General features: G+C 47.1%; 1 protein-coding gene and 1 long non-coding RNA gene across 2 annotated transcripts in view; both read left to right on the forward strand.

Moving 5' to 3' along the window:
• Positions 1-664: 664 nt before the first annotated feature.
• Raver2 (ribonucleoprotein, PTB-binding 2) overlaps positions 665-16,718 on the forward strand; it is an 83,333-nt gene continuing 67,279 nt past the window's right edge. Inside the window, exon 1 of the mRNA NM_183024.1 lies at positions 665-956. Coding sequence (NP_898845.1) covers positions 741-956 — 216 coding nt within the window. The 5' untranslated portion in view covers positions 665-740. The remainder of the gene's footprint in view (positions 957-16,718) is intronic.
• On the forward strand, positions 964-15,405 carry Gm35956. Its single transcript, XR_867959.2, has 2 exons — positions 964-6,647; positions 6,740-15,405. It is a non-coding gene; the product is annotated as a predicted gene, 35956 (long non-coding RNA).

Consider the following 16,718-nt stretch of genomic DNA (forward strand, 5'->3'; position numbering starts at 1 on the left):
TAGTCATTACAGCTGGTGAGAGTTGAAGGGTATTTATTATATTTTGTAGATCTCACTTTAACTAGGTATATCTTTCCACAGTATGTCTCCTTCCAAGTTTCAATTCAAATAATCAAGGAACTTATTCCCCTGCCTTCTGCCGAAGCTGTCCTAGTCTTTGTTTCAGCTTTGATTTGTGTTGCAAATACAACTAGCCAGGTTGTCATCTTAGGCCGCAAAGGGACCGATGAAAGATAATGATTTCTTATACACAACCAGGAAAATTTGTTATGCTCAGGTCTTACTAAATAATACCAAACCTTCCCCCAGAATATTTTTAGATAAATCTCATATGTTATTTTTCATCGAAAACTTAACTTTGCCAAATGCGCACTTCTTGATGTGTCAGAATTGAGGCCAGGAGTTCTCTGGCCTGCGCAGTGGCGCCTGAGGCCCTCGGATTTGAGAGGCGAGGCCGAGCGCGGCGAGCTAGGGGTAGTGTTGGTAGGGGTTCGAGTCCCACCATGTTACCGCGTCCTAGATTCCGCAGGTGTCCTGCAGGGGGAGGGGGCGGAGCGTCGGGGGCGTGGCTGGATAGGGCGTGTCTCCGGGCTCCGCCCCTCCCGCGTCGGCGGCTGCGGCGCCTCCCCCGCCCGCGCGCCCTTGCTCCGCGTCCGGCCCGCCTCGCCCCCGCGCGGCCTCTCCGCTTTCTCTCCCGCTTCGCTCCGGCCTCTCCGAGTCTGCAGCGGGGCGCCGGGAAGATGGCGGCGCGGGGAGGCGGCGCGGGGGGCGCGGGCTCGGGATCCGGACCCTCTGCTGGGACGGCGGGGGAGGCCGCGGAGCCCGCGCTGCGCCCGGGGGAGGTGGCTGCGCTGCACCCCCAGGAGGTGGCTGCACGGCTGCAGCGGATGCGACGGGAGCTGAGCAACCGGCGGAAAATCCTAGTGAAAAACCTGCCCCAGGACAGCAGCTCCCAGGTATGGGCACCGGGCCGGGGTGACCGGGGCGGGTTTGGGGACACCGCAAAACCGGAGGAGACCGTAATGGTCCCGGCGCCTAGGAGAGAAGGAGGTATGCGCACCGAGCCCAGAGCCCTTTGCCTCGACGAAGCCTTTCTGCAGCCAGCGAGAGCAGCGTGTTGGGAAACTGAGGCTGGGCAAGGCGGAGCGGCTCGTGCAAGGTCAGGGGGTTCTGGGGCGGATGCTGCCACGTCTGGTCTGTACTTTGTGTTCCCTCCAGCCCAAGGCGGTGTTGAAGGTGAAGGCGCGTGGTGGGGAGCTGAGGAGCTCAGATTTAGGGGGCTGGCTTCCGGAGCCCCTCGAGAAGGGAAGGGGTCCCGCGTAGGGTGTTGGGGACTTGGATTGCCACGGGGGCGGGGTCACGGGAAAGCTGGGCGAGTTCTTCTGCAGAAGCACTTGACCAAGTTTGTATGAAACAACTTTGCTCCGCTTGTTAAGGCCGCAGAGAGCAGAGGCTGATACTGCGCCGGCAGTCTTGCAGCCTTCTGCCAAACCAAGTATGGCAGGATTTGTTTCTGTGCTTGCGCGGAGTTTAAAGCTAAGCAGCTCGCAGTCTTTAATCCAGATTAACTGTTGCTTCTTGGATTAGAAAGCCCGAGTCGACTTAACTTCTTTTTTTTTTTTTCCCTGATTGCGAAAGTTAAAATCTTATTGTAGGAGCGCTAGAGAATTTGAAGGATTTTCTCGGGATTCATATTCATTCATTCTCATTCATAGCCCTCCCCATTTTTTTCTCTCTGTTTTTCCCTCTTTTCCTCTCCTTTCTTTCTTTGAGACAGCGTGCCAAGTATCCCCAGGCAGGCCTTGAATTTCTGATCCTCCTTTCTCCACCTACCATGTGCTAGGATTTCAGGTGTGTACCACAGGCTCGGCGCAACAGTCCTGCATGCATGAGAGAGTGTGTGTTTATTACTCCCAAGACTTCATGAATGCATGCAACACTCTACCAACTGAACTATAACCATGTTGTCTTTCTTCCTTTTCTTGTGCACAAGTATGCACATGCATTTGTTTTTGTTTTTTATCAAAAACATGAAACAATGTAGCATTCTTTAGGTTTCCTACAGTTTTCCTGAAGATGCTTGTACGTTGCATGTATAGGTATTTGGTGTAAACTAGATCTGCCTTGATAGGTCGGACCACGGAAGGAATTTCATAAACCCACCCTATTCTGTTATGAAATTCCTCATACAGAGTTCATACAGAGTTGCAAGAGGACTGGTTAGTGACAGTTGCATGTTCTCTGTGACTTATAGAATATGATAATGCCTACCTCATTACCATTGGTAGACTTTCTGTAGATATAATAAACATAAGCCTACAACCTCATAAGGTATTTAGGTGGTGGCATCTCACCATTCAACTTAAGAGGTGCCACAGAGCCTACTTCCCTCTGTCAGGTGGTGGTTTTGGGTTGCCACCTGAAGGTCCTCTACACTGGAAAAACAGCCTTCCTGCTCCTGAATGGGGAAGGTCTCCGTGGAGCTCAGGGAGAGGGGGGCTTGGGAGAAGCAGATGGCATCTACAGAACAAATTAAAGAACTATGGACTCTGTGATAGACAAGCTAGCAGAAGATGGAGAAGTGTCTGGATTTCCTCTGCAGAATGTCAGCTATTTCTGTTGTAACATTCCCCTTCCTGAAGTCTAAAAACACTTAATGCAAATTCAAGGCTGTTCTGTGTGTTCTTGCTTCACTGTTAGCTTTTGCATTTCTGTTCCCAAAAGAGGTGGAAAAGAAACCCAAGGGTCTGAGGAACTATTTCAATCCTACCTCATCTAAATGCTGACAGAAGGTTTTTAGACACTCACATCTGCGATTGTTTGGGGGTAGGGACATTTTTCCCCCTCGGTTTTAAACTTACAGCTACTCTAAATCTCAGGATTTTTTCTGTAAAAAGTAGCTAGTTTATTTGCATAAATGAGCGAATAAAATTGATTTAAACTAAGATGTCTCAGTAAAGTCATTTAAATTTTGCATCAAGCTCAATTCTCATGTGCCCCCCCCCCCAACACATACACACTTAAAAGAACTGGAGAGATTCACTCAAAAGTCAAAACAGAGCTGCCAGTCAGTGGCGAAGCAAATATCTCCTGACTGATTCTGCCATGGATCTTTTCTCGAGTAATGGGGAGAATAAACTGTTTTGATGGTTCTGATACACAGTTTTGAAATCTAAACACATCAGCCTTTGCTCTCACGTGTTGGAGCATGTTCTTTGCCCCTTACCCCAAGCCCCTCGTCCTCAATACGTGTATTAGCTTTGCCAGTTTTCTGTTCGTGTTTGTAACTAAAAATGGCAGTGTGACCTAGGTAAGTAAATTAGGTGTAAGTATGTTAACTTCCAAAAGATAACAAAAAGGAAGTCCAATAGATTATTTTTGTGTGATAATGAGTGGTTTGTTTGTTTTTGGTTTTTTTTTTTTTGGTTTTGGTTTTGGTTTTAGTTTTCAAGACAGGGTTTCTCTGTGTAGCCCTGGCTGTCCTGGAACTCACTATGTAGGTAGGCTGGCATTGAACTCAGAAATCCTCCTGCCTCTGTCTCCTGAGTACTGGGATTAAAAGCTTGCACCAACACATTCAGCTTTAATTTTCAACTTTGTAATTTTTTTTATATTTAATTATCTTGTATTTTATGTGTATGGGAGTTTCTGTTATGTATGTCATGTGGATGCCTGCTGCCCACAGAGATCTGCGGAGGGCATCAGGCTCCTCTGGAACTGGAATTAGTTGTGAATGTCTATTAGCCTCTGGGTGGGTGCTGGAAACTGAACCCCCGTCCTCTACAAGAGCAACAAGTGCTTTATTCACTTAGCTATTGTTCCAGCCTCTCCTCCACGTCCATCTCTTCTGAGGCAGAGTCTCTCATTGGTCAGCAGCTTACCCATTAGTTTGGGCTGCCTGGCCAGCAAGCCCCAGTGTCCTCCTGTCTCTACCTCCACACCACTGGGATCCCAAGGATCTAAATGACATTTTAGGACTGGTAAAGCAAGCACCTTTCCGACTGAGCTAGTTCCCCAGCCTCTGGGGAATTTCTTCTTAAACATAGCTCTTTAAAATACAATTTGAATTTCTTTCACATATTTGTATAACATTTACAGTGACGACAGCCTACAGCTTCACAGTTTCTGTGACTTAAATATTTATAGAAAGTACTTTAAAAGTGAAACCTTTAGAAGTACATGCATGAAATAGAGAAATACAAATTATAAGATCTTGCTGGACCTGATGGCACAGCCCTGTGATGCGTGCTCCTTGGGAGGCTGAGGCAGAAGCACTTTAAGAATAAGATCATCCTCGGCTACAGAGCAAGTTTCAGGTCCAGCCAGGGCAACTTAGTGAGACCCCGTCTCGCAATTAAGAAGTAAACACAGATAGAGCTGGGATTATACCTCAGTGGCAGGGTACTTGCCTAACAAATGTCTGGGTTTGGTCCCCAGTACTGGGGAAAATAAGTAGTATATACAAGCACACATACATACACACATATTAAAGTCTTTATGTTCATATTACTGTGCAGTCAGTCAGACTCTCTCTGGTCTGCCTCTGTCACTTTCTGCAATCTGCTTGGCTCTCTTGTTTACCCAGTCCCAGCTTTGGATCAGGTCTCTTTACCTTTTGAAGACATGGTTATAACTTTCCTGTTTGTCATATCTGTGGTCCTTCCCATCTCTTACGTCCTAGCCTGTCCTTTGTACAGTATCACTGTGTCACTTGAGAGAAATCCCATCTCCCTTTCTTGTTTAAAAAAAATCCTCAGCTGGGGAGATGGTTTGTTGAATAATGTGCCTGTTGTGCAAGCGTGAGGACTGCAGTTCGAATCCTTAGAACCCAAAGCTGTGCAGCTTAGCACCCAGGAGACAGAAACACAGGGTCCCCAAGGCGAGCTGGCTAAATAGATTGAGCTCCGGGTCTAGCCAAAGATCCTGCCTAAACAGAGTGGCGAACAATTACAGAAGACATTCAGTGTCAACTTTAAGCCTCCACAAGCATGCCCATACATGTCACCTGCACCCGCACACACATAGACACATGAAAAAGAAATAAAAAATGACCCTACAGAAAACCATTGGCTTCGTTTACCCAGAACCAGTGCCTAAACCACTCATCATAGTAGTAAACAGTGGCTCTCATTTGACTGTTGTGAGAGGGAAGCTGGGTCAAGTTTTGTGTTCTGTCTGAAAATTTCCCATTTTATGTTCTACTAGGACCACTGAATTTAAAAGTGATTTAGAATAACTTCATCACAAAATGTTCTTTTTTCCCCTGAGATTTGACACTTAGAGAAAGTGTCCATTTTTTACCCTATGGCTTTCCACAGCTCCTGTTCTCTTGTTGTTATTTTGTTTTATTATTTTTAGTTTAGTGTATGTTTGCTTGCCTGTATCTATGTGTACTGTGTACGTTCCTGGTGCCCATGGAGGCCAGAAAGAGGTGTTGGAATGCCAGGAACTGAAGTTATAGGCAGCGAGTTGGAAGCTGCCCTGAGGGCACCAAAAACCAAACCCAAGTTCTCTGTGAGAGCACCCAATGTTTATAGCTGCCGGGCCATCCCTCCATCCTCCTAGGCATGACCTCTGAGTAGTTTGACATGATACGATGGAAATCTAAGATTTATGACTCCCCCCCCCCCCCCCCCCCCCCCGCCTAACCCACCACTCCGGATGTCTTCTGTAGATCCATCCATTCCCAATAGTCTTGCCCTGGATTCTAGGCAACCATTCATAACTCCAATCCCTTATACCCACTTTTGGCCTAGTCAGGCATAAGGCATGCACTTGGTACATGCATGCATGCACACACAAACACAGGCAAACACACAAATACAGTAAAAAACTTAAGTATTTAAAAAATATTTTATTTCTCTAAGTTACATATTCATTGTTTGTTATCCTTTTCTGATGTCATTAAGCAGAGTTAACTTGTCAGTTCTGGCTGCTTGGTGTTCATTACTGCATTCCCAGTGTAACAAGGCCACTGAGAACTGTGAAAGAGACATACTTCTGGATTTCTGGGACACCATAGCCTCCTCAAGTTTTGAGTGTTGGCAGAAATTCTCAAAAAGTGTTTCAGAAATGCTATTCTGTGCTGTTGAAGCCGAATTCTACAAGACTATTTGGAGGCCTGCATCAGTGGTCTGTTAAGTGCATGTACCAAAAGCATCACATAATTGAGAGAGCACACCCCAGGTGATCTAGAGAGCATGCCCCAGGTGATCTGGAGAGAGCATGCCCCAGGTGATCTAGAGAGAGCATGCCCCAGGTGATCTAGAGAGCATGCCCCAGGTGATCTAGAGAGAGCATGCCCCAAGTGATCTAGAGAGAGCATGCCCCAGGTGATCTAGAGAGCATGCCCCAGGTGATCTAGAGAGAGCATGCCCCAAGTGATCTAGAGAGAGCATACCCCAGGTGATCTAGAGAGAGCATGCCCCAGGTGATCTAGAGAGCATGCCCCAGGTGATCTAGAGAGAGCATGCCCCAGGTGATCTAGAGAGAGCATGCCCCAGGTGATCTAGAGAGCATGCCCCAGGTGATCTAGAGAGAGCATGCCCCAGGTGATCTAGAGAGAGCATGCCCCAGGTGATCTAGAGAGCATGCCCCAGGTGATCTAGAGAGAGCATGCCCCAGGTGATCTAGAGAGCATGCCCCAGGTGATCTACAGAGCATGCCCCAGGTGATCTAGAGAGCATGCCCCAGGTGATCTACAGAGCATGCCCCAGGTGCTCTACAGAGCATGCCCCAGGTGATCTAGAGAGAGCATGCCCCAGGTGATCTACAGAGCATGTCCCAGGTGCTCTACAGAGCATGCCTCAGGTGATCTAGAGAGCATTCCTCAGGTGATCTAGAGAGCATGCCCCAGGTGATCTAGAGAGCATTCCTCAGGTGATCTAGAGAGCATGCCCCAGGTGATCTACAGAGCATGCCCCAGGTGATCTACAGAGCATGCCCCAGGTGCTCTACAGAGCATGCCCCAGGTGATCTAGAGAGCATGCCCCAGGTGATCTAGAGAACATGCCCCAGGTGATCTACAGAGCATGCCCCAGGTGCTCTACAGAGCATGCCCCAGGTGATCTAGAGAGCATGCCCCAGGTGATCTAGAGAACATGCCCCAGGTGCTCTACAGAGCATGCCCCAGGTGCTCTACAGAGCATGCCCCAGGTGATCTAGAGAGCATGCCCCAGGTGATCTAGAGAACATGCCCCAGGTGATCTACAGAGCATGCCCCAGGTGCTCTACAGAGCATGCCCCAGGTGATCTACAGAGCATGCCCCAGGTGATCTAAAGAGAGCATGCCCCAGGTGATCTACAGAGCATGCCCCAGGTGCTCTACAGAGCATGCCCCAGGTGATCTAGAGAGCATGCCCCAGGTGATCTAGAGAACATGCCCCAGGTGATCTACAGAGCATGCCCCAGGTGCTCTACAGAGCATGCCCCAGGTGATCTAGAGAGCATGCCCCAGGTGATCTAGAGAACATGCCCCAGGTGATCTAGAGAACATGCCCCAGGTGCTCTAGAGAGCATGCTCCTGTTACTGAATAGGTTAATTCTTATACATACCTCAGGTGATCTACAGAGCATGCCCCAGGTGATCTAGAGAGCATGCCCCAGGTGATCTACAGAGCATGCCCCAGGTGATCTAGAGAACATGCCCCAGGTGATCTACTGAGCATGCCCCAAGTGATCTAGAGAGCATGCCCCAGGTGATCTACCGAGCATGCCCCAAGTGATCTAGAGAGCATGTTTCAGGTGATCTAGAGAGCATGCTCCAGGTGATCTACTGAGCATGCCCCAAGTGATCTAGAGAGCATGCCCCAGGTGATCTACAGAGCATGCCCCAGGTGATCTAGAGAGCATTCCTCAGGTGATCTAGAGAGCATTCCTCAGGTGATCTAGAGAACATGCCCCAGGTGATCTACTGAGCATGCCCCAAGTGATCTAGAGAGCATGCCCCAGGTGATCTACCGAGCATGCCCCAAGTGATCTAGAGAGCATGTTTCAGGTGATCTAGAGAGCATGCTCCAGGTGATCTAGAGAGCATGCTCCTGTTACTGAATAGGTTAATTCTTACACATGGCTGTTCACAGTTGCATCCCATCTTTTCCATAGAAGGAATATGTTGGGAGATGTTTAGTTTTGCATGTCCGAGTTTTAACATCTGTTTAAATTTGCCTGCTCTCAGTGGGTAGGATTACACAGTCACACAATACCATCTAAGCAGCTTTGTGCAGCAGCCGGCTTTCAGCCGCCAATCACAGGTGTGCCTGTGTCTGAGGGCAGACCTCCAGAAGGGTAATGAGTTACAGGGAGTTGTCTCTAACAGGAGACTGGGAAAATAGGGGAAGATAAATAAACTCAACCCTGGTTGGGGTGATGGTGTACCAAGGGGTGCCTGCTGCTAGCCCACCAGGACTGCCCCCCCCCTATAGTTATGATTGGCTGTCTTTAGCATGGTGGAAAGAGGCAAGCTAAAAAGTGCTAAAACTCTTAGAAAAAAAGAAATGAAGGGAGAATGAAAGGAAGGAAGAGGGAAAGGAAGGAAGGAAGGAGGGAAGGAAGGAAGGAGAGAAGGAAAGAAGGAAGGAGGGAAGGAAGGAAGGAAGGAGAGAAGGAAAGAAGGAAGGAGGGAAGGAAGGAGGGAGGGATGGAAAGAAGGAGGGAAAGAGGCAAGCCAGAGTGCTAAACTCTTAGAACAAAAGAAATGAAGGGAGAAGGAAAGGAAGGAAGAGGGAAAGGAAGAAGGAAGGAAGGAGGGAAGGAAGGAGACAAGGAAGGAAGGAAGGGCATACAGTGGATACATTTGGTTACTTTTGTTGCCTACACATGGTGGCCTTACTTGGAAGGGGTGGTGTGTACCAGGAGGGGAAGTAGGAGGCAAGTGGGGAGACAGACTTCCTAGAACACTTGGTGCTCTCTCTTCCTTTTGGTGCTGATTAATGGTTACCTGCAGGATTGCCATGAGGGGCTGGGCACTTGTTCTTCAGATCTGCTCTCCACCTTTCTAACCACTCTCGGGGGTCTAGCCTGTGCTCAGGCTGGCTGATTGCACTGACAGGGTTTTCTGTAATCTGGCTGCCTCTCTCTGGAATCATCAGGAGATAGGCTTACCTGACTGTACAGAGGGCTGACTGTGTCAGTTGTTTCCTACCCAGTGGCTTTCCAGTATAGTAACATACTGGGGACATCAGACCATTCCTTCTGTCACCTTAGACTCAGGTGTTGGGAACCATGGCTAGCCACAGGATTTCTTTAATCCTTTGTAGGTTGTCTCTTTAAAAATATCTCCCAACAAAGTGAGTTCCAGGACAGCCAGGGCTATAGGGCTATACAGAGAAACCCTGTCTCGAAAAACCAAAAAAAAAAACAAAAAAAAAAAAACAAAAAACAAAAAACAAAACAAAAACAAACAAAAAAAACCAACCAACAACAACAACAACAACAAAACTCTGCAGTTATTTACATTTTGTTTTTATCAGTGTATATTCATTGAACCAAATAATTGCCCATCATCCTTCCCCACTTGTCCCGCCCACTGGCCCCTTCCTCTTCCCAATAGGCCCCCATCCCCTATGTCTTATACATGTCACTCACTTTTCAATGCACTGTTTTGGTTTTGTTTTGTTACCGAGAAGCGGATGCTATTGCCTATAATGTGATGAGACCTCCTTCTCCTTGCCTCTCTAAGCAGCACCCAGCTGTCCCTCTCACAGTGGTATGGATCCTGACAAAAGCCCTAGGACCTGCTCCTTCCCCTCTGCCTGAGGACCTGATTACAAACAGGCAGTAACTGGGCCTCAGCCCATCTCGGTCCAGTAGTGCCCTCCCCAGATCGTTCAGCAGGGTACAACATAGAAGCCAGGCTGCCGAGGTGGCTCAGTAGGCAAAGATGTTTGCGCCTAAGCCTGAGATGCACATGGTGGAAGGGAAGAACGGATTCCTCTAAGTTGTGCATGTGTGCACATGTATGCATGAACACACACACAGAGAGAGAGAGAGAGAGAGAGAGAGAGAGAGAGAGAGAGAGAGAGAGAGAAGCTAAGAGAGAGAATAAACAAATGTAATAAAAATTAAAAAACTAAAGAAGCCATGGGGGATTGTTTGTTAAGGAAAATAATCTTTTATCTCCCTATCCTCCCCCCTCCCCCCAGCACAAGTTACAGAAATGTCCTGTAGAGGACAGCGTGGATGACAGGAAGACTGACAGGACTCTGAGAAGCTAAGCTGGAGTCCTTAAGGACCCTGTAGCTGACCTTCCCTCCCTCCCTCCCCCTCCCCCCGGGTATCATTATCTGAGTCTGTTCCTGTTGTTGTTTCAGTCCTTAGTTCTTAGAAATGTGTGTGTGTGTGTGTGTGTGTGTGTGCATGCGTGAGGGCATACACGCATGGAAATGAATATGTGTTTGCGTGGGTATAAGAGAGCAACTACTACTCTGCCTCTTGAGACAGAGTGTTTCATTGGCTTACCAACTGGGCTAGACTGGCCGGCCGGCCAGTGAGCCTCAGGGAATCCACCTGTGTCCACTTCCCTAGTGCTGGGATTACAAACACAGGCCACCACACCTGGCTTCTTTATGTGCATTCTAAGGATTAAGTTTAGGTCTTTGTGCTTGCAAGGCAAGTGCGTTTACCGACTGAGCCCCTCCCCAACACCTCCTCAAATTGGTTCTTGCTTCAAGTAGTAACCTAACAAAGAAGTTTAATAAAATATAAAGTCTCAGCATTTGCATCCTTTGGTGTTGTAGAAGACATCTCTCATTTACACAGGGGATTCTAGCCACACTATTAAAAAGTTTTTATTTTTTATTATGTATAGGTGTGTGTGTGTGTGTGTGTGTGTGAGAGAGAGAGAGAGAGAGAGAGAGAGAGAGAGAGAGAGAGAGAGAGAAAGACTGCAGGTGCTGCAGGCCAAAGGCTTTAGATCCCCCAGAGCTACAGTTACATGCAGAACGTTGTAAGTTGCTTCATGTGGGTCCTGGGAACTGAACTCTGGTCCTCTGGAAGAGCAGAAAGTGATTTTCATCGCTGTGTCATCCCATTAGTGATAACAACAGTAAAGATGAATTATTATTGTTTATGTGCATGTGGAGGTCAGAGGATGGCTTTTGTGACATCAGCTCACTCCTCCTACCTTCCCCAGCATCGGGCACTTAAGTACCTTTCCCCACTAAGCCATCTTGTCATGATTCTAGTACATTTTCAACACCTTTTGTTTCACAGGAGGAGTCTAATCACACCCCAGACAATTTCCTTTATTTTAAACGTTTTAATTATGATAAACTGTATAAAATTTGTTTCCTTTGAATAGTGACCATTGATCCCTTTTTGACTAATAACTTGCATTCCTTCTGATCACTGGTCTTCAGGGCATGATTCCCCGTTTCCCGGTCATCTTAGTTACTTCCTCTGAGTGCACACCGTCATCCCTTTGTCATGGTATCTTTTAAAATATGGCTCCCCAGCCTGAGTCTATCTAGTAGAAGGATTGAGAAGTCCTCAAAGACCTCTTTCCTCTGGGTATCTGTGATAACAGTAGGTTAAAAAAAAATTGTGTGCTTACCATTGACTGGATCATAGATTACATAGTTTAAAATGCCATTTCAAGGCTACACAGTCAACACTTCTTACTCCCGTTTTATTGATAGGAAAACAAATAGAAAAGTAACCTTGAATAAGTTGCCAGAGACCACTGAGCTAGTTAGGCATAGAGTGGAGAACTAACGTCTTGGTTGATTCCAAAGCTCATGTTCTTATCTCACCCAGGGCTACACCCACAAACCCTCTCCCACACACTCTATTGTGTCTCAAAGGACAGGGATATTGATATCATATTGACCTCTTTGTCGACACTGTTTAACCCAGAAGCCAGCGAGAGATGGCAGAGCAGAAAGGGTGTGCCTGCTTGCTTTATCTGAAGTGCTGTTCATGTGCTTGACAAGCTCACCCAGGGCTGGAGGAAGACATGATACAGAGGGTGACTGTATTAGCTCTTGGCAGTGAAATTATCCCATTATATCTTCTCTCCAGAAAGTGCTATTATTCATAGCCACAGAAGTCCACCTATAATTTCAAGGGGTTACGGGTTTCTTGTGGCTTTATTCCTGATCTCACGAGAGGACGGTAGACCGGGTTGAAACATGCTGTGGTCGGGTCAGTGCTATTCTGATGATGCTTCTGGCATCACTTAAGTCTAGACGGAGTTCTGGCTTGGCTGTAGGCTACCTCCCATGGGCTTATGTCTTTGAACACTTGATCCTCTGACCTCAGGCTGCTGTTTTGGAAGGCTCTGCAACCTTTAGGAGACGGAGTCTCTCTAGAGAATTGGTCACTAGGAGTGGACCTTAGAGTTTATGGTTTTTAGATACCAGACTGCTTTAGTGCCTAGTATCTGCCACTGCTTTTCCTTCTCCAGCATGACCTGTACCCTAAGTCATGAGCCATGGGAAGCACTATTTCCCTTAAGTTGTGTCTTGTCAGGTATTTGGTCACAGCAGTGGGGGAAGTGACAATGTGGTGGCCCAGAGCCACTGTGCTTCCTTTCCCTGCTCTTTTACCTTTTGTTGTTGTTTGTTGTTGTTTCAAGGTAAGATTTCTCTGTGCAGCCCTGGCTGTCCTAGAACTTGCTCTGTACTCCAGACTGGCCTCTAACTCCACCTGCCTCTGCTTCCCAGGTGCTGAGATTAAAGGGGTGTGCCACCATTGCCTGGCACTATCTTTTACTTTAAAAAATAAATAGTTTCACTGAGTAGCTCAGGCTGGCCTCAGATTTCGAGCCTTCCCACTTGAGCCTCCAGAGTGCTGGCATTAAGAGCCTGTGCCACCACCCCTGGCGCAGCTCCTGGGCAGCTCCTAGAGAAGAGCTTTCATTGTGAACCTCGGTGAACCACATCTGTGTGCTGTGGAGATGGTGTTTCATCTGGGCGATGATGTAGCTTGGACTCCTTGATACTCTTTTCGAGACTGTCAGCCACGAAGCACTTCACGTTTGCTGTTACAGCCTATCACTCTCAGGGACTGCAGTTGGCACTGACGTTTGCCAAAGTTTTCTTTTAAGAGAACTTTCTTTTGGGCTGGGTGTCATGGCACACACCTGTAAGCCCAGAATTCAGAAGGTTGAGGAAGAAGAGGCCTGGCTGGGGCTACATACATGAAAACGTATCAGATAAGATGAAGCAAGGCAGTGAGGAGCTAGGGAGAGGAGATGGCTCACTCTGCGTACTTCTTGCCATGTAACTGTGAGAACCCAAGGCTCAGAGTTCGGTACCCACATAGGAAGCTGGATGTGGTGTGCACCTGCGGTCCTAGTGCTGAGGAGGTAGAGATGGGGGGACGGACCCTTGGGGTCTAGCTGAAGGAAGTGGCAGTTTTACTGGGAGACACTGCCAAAATAGAACAAGATAAGATAAGATAAAATGGAAAGTAATGGAGGAACACACCTGTGGTCATCCCTCTGCCTCCACATGCATGCATTTGCACACCTGCCCACATACATGCGTACACACATTGATACCTCAACACACATGTGTACCTGCATACATATATTTATACATTCATACACATATGTTCCTACCTGTGCACACATTCACATATACAGTCACCCCTGAACATATACATACATACACACATTCACACGTTCACAGATTGACCAAAGTTAGTTTCTTTCAGTGTATCAAGAACTTTATCTTGGTATTTCTTGATTTAAAAAGAAAAAGGTTTTTCTTTTCCTTTTTTGATAGATTTGGGGGGGTGCAACTTTCTTGAGCCCCTGAATGTTTTCTAGGCACTGTTCTGTCCTCTTGTGTGTGGTTATTGTAGATCGAGAACTGTTCCCACTGTTCCCTCTCCAGCCTTATTTGTCATTTTCTTTATTAAACATTTGTTAATCTGTGAGCCCAGTAAGAGTATCTGAAGCTGTATTTGTGCCTGCATTCCCTCTTTTCTCCTCCCCTGCATTCCACCCCACCCCCTCCTCACCCCTGCACTGGGCCTTCGCTTTTCTCTTTCTCCAGCCAGCTACTGCAATTATCTGCATTTAGTTCTTAGCTTGCTTTTCTTTCCTGGACCTTGGATCTTCTACCATCCCGCCTGTTTAACTACTTAACAACAACAACAACAACAGAAAAATCCAAATTTGTCTCTGCTCCCGACTTTGGGAGATTTTGCAGCTTGAGCTGGGGAGAAAGTGGTGGGTCTTACAGGAACGTGCGCTGCCTGAGTGCTTTAGATTTTGAAATAAACTTTCAGACGTGCAGAGAGGCTGTAAGTAAGTACGACTGGCGAGTTTTCCTTCCCCTGAGCTGCTGGAATGCACACGGCCCAGTGCACACCCACTCCCGGCTACAAGTCATTTACCGCTTAATGAGGGGCGTGCATTGAGAGATCTGCTTCAGCAATTTTGCCATTGTGTAGGTCTCGTGGTTTGCACTCACACAGACCTGCGTGACGGAGGTCAGTCACTGCAGATGCCCCCCTGCAGTTGGGAGTCAGCACATGAAACTACTACTGCCACAAGACGACATGTTGCTTTGTAATAAACTGTTTCTTAAGCAGAGTAATCTGCATCATGCTGAAAAACACCTGATAGTGAATACAAAGACCAGTATACCATCCGTACTTTAATATGACTGGTAGTGCTCTAGGTGTGTTTACACCAGCGTCGCCATGGATGTGTGAGCATTGCTATGTGATTCCACCTGACCTCCACTATCAGGCTGGCATGTAATAGGAACTCTCACCCCTCCTTGCAGTCTTAAGGGACCCTTGGTCGTTGCATACTCTATTTGACTACGTAGATATATGACACATGACTGTACTTTATCGTGTATTACTTATAAGCTGGTGTGTCACTGACATTACCGTAACTACCATCATGATCCAGGTCATCCTGCTGCCTCCTTACCTCAGGTTGTGTCTAGGTCTAGCCAGCTGCCTATCATGTCCTTTGCAGTGAAAGTTCATTCAGTTTAGTCACTTCATGTGCTTAGTCACACCATCTCCTGGGTCTCCTTCAGTCGGAAGTGACTGTCCCAGGCTGTCCATGGACTCTCTTGAAGATCACAGGCCAGTCATTTTGCAGAATGCCCTTCAGTTTGGATATATGTGATGTTCCCTCTGTCTTTGGTGGTTGTGTGTTGTTGGCAGGAAGGTCCTAAGGTTGCAAGGTACAAGGTGATGCAGGTTTTAAAGTCTGCTTCCTTGTTGATAATGCTGTGTTTGACTTACTTTGATTCAAGTAGAGTCTTCCAGGCCAGGAAAGTGTCCCTTTTAGAGTGATAAGGCTGTTCTGGAGGATATTTTTGAGGTGAATCCATCCCATTCCCTTTGAAGCATTCAAATGTGTTTGGTTACTAATTCATATTAGTGCAGACTCTTGGTTTCCTGTTCTCTTCAGAGGCTTACATTCCATTACTATAATGACTTTGATGTCTCTGTTGTCTTAGATTTGGGTAGTAGGGGTTTTAAATGGCTCCTCTTTTGTTTCGGAAAAGTTGTTGATTTATAGTAAACAAATTGCAGGGATAAGGAGAAGGCTTGGTAGGTGAGTGTGCTGTTCTGCAAGTGTGAGGACCCGAGTTCTAATCTCCAGCATCCATGTGGAAAGCTGGCCATGGCTGTAACATTAACACTGGGGAGTGGGGACAGGTGACTCCCCAGTGCTCCCTGGCCAGCCAGCCTTGCTGAAAGAGCAAGCTTCTGGTTGAGTGAGGAACCCTTCTGGTTGAATGAATGACCCTTCTGCAGCCAATAAGGTGGAGAGTGGGAGAGGCAGACTCCTAATCTCCTGCTGTGGTTTCCACATGCATGCACATGGGTATGCACACCCATATATCCACAAGCTTGCACACTCACATACCATTACCACCACCTCCCCCCCAAAAGATAACGCTTAAAGAAAAAAAAAGGAGTATGCATACCCGAATCTGTCCTGAAGTTCCCTAAAGACCAAAAAAGAAAAATGGACAGAGTTGGTCTATGGTGGCCAAGGCATAGCGTTTGAAATGGGTAATTACAAAATGCCAGGCTGAGACCTTTAGGAGGCCTGGCTAACTGATTAAGAGTTCATCAGCCAAATTAAGCTGTGGGTGTTTATTTTAAGGGAGTGACATGACCAGACATTTAGCTGCCAGAACCAAGTGACTTTGTTTTATTAGTTTTGCCTCCAAGGAATTTGCATGGTGGACATCCTGACCCTGTTCCTACCATGATATCCTATCATAAGGCTAGCGGGTCAGTGATGCCGTGGGCTCTGGGAATGTGACAGGGGCAAGTGTTTCCTGATTGTACGGCTTTATTGTTCAAAGACTCTGAAGATACCATGGTGTAGTAGACCACTGTGTTTGCTGTGAGCTCTGCCAGCCAGCATGAAATCCCAGTTCCATCCCATTCCCTTTGAGCAAGTCATTTACATCTAGGCCTGACTTAAAGATAGGTCCCCAGCTTTAAAGTCTAGATTTGAAAATCCAGCTGCTGTGGCCTTGAGCTTAATCAAAACACAGTCCATACAGCGTTTGGGCTACAGTAAACAAGCAGGCGGTCCCATTAGCTTACTGCTAAGGCAAATGACCAAACTTTGTAAGTTTCTTTAGGCAAGGTCAGAAAGTTTGCTTACCCAAACCTGGAATCCAGGGCTTGGGAGATAGCTGAGTTGCTGTGAAGGTGTGAAATACTGGGCTCAATGCCCAGCCCTCAGGTTTTATGAAGAAATATAGGTGTGTGTGTGTATACAT

Source organism: Mus musculus, chromosome 4, assembly GCF_000001635.26.
Source record: "Mus musculus strain C57BL/6J chromosome 4, GRCm38.p6 C57BL/6J".
In the NCBI taxonomy this organism is placed as follows: domain Eukaryota; kingdom Metazoa; phylum Chordata; class Mammalia; order Rodentia; family Muridae; genus Mus; species Mus musculus.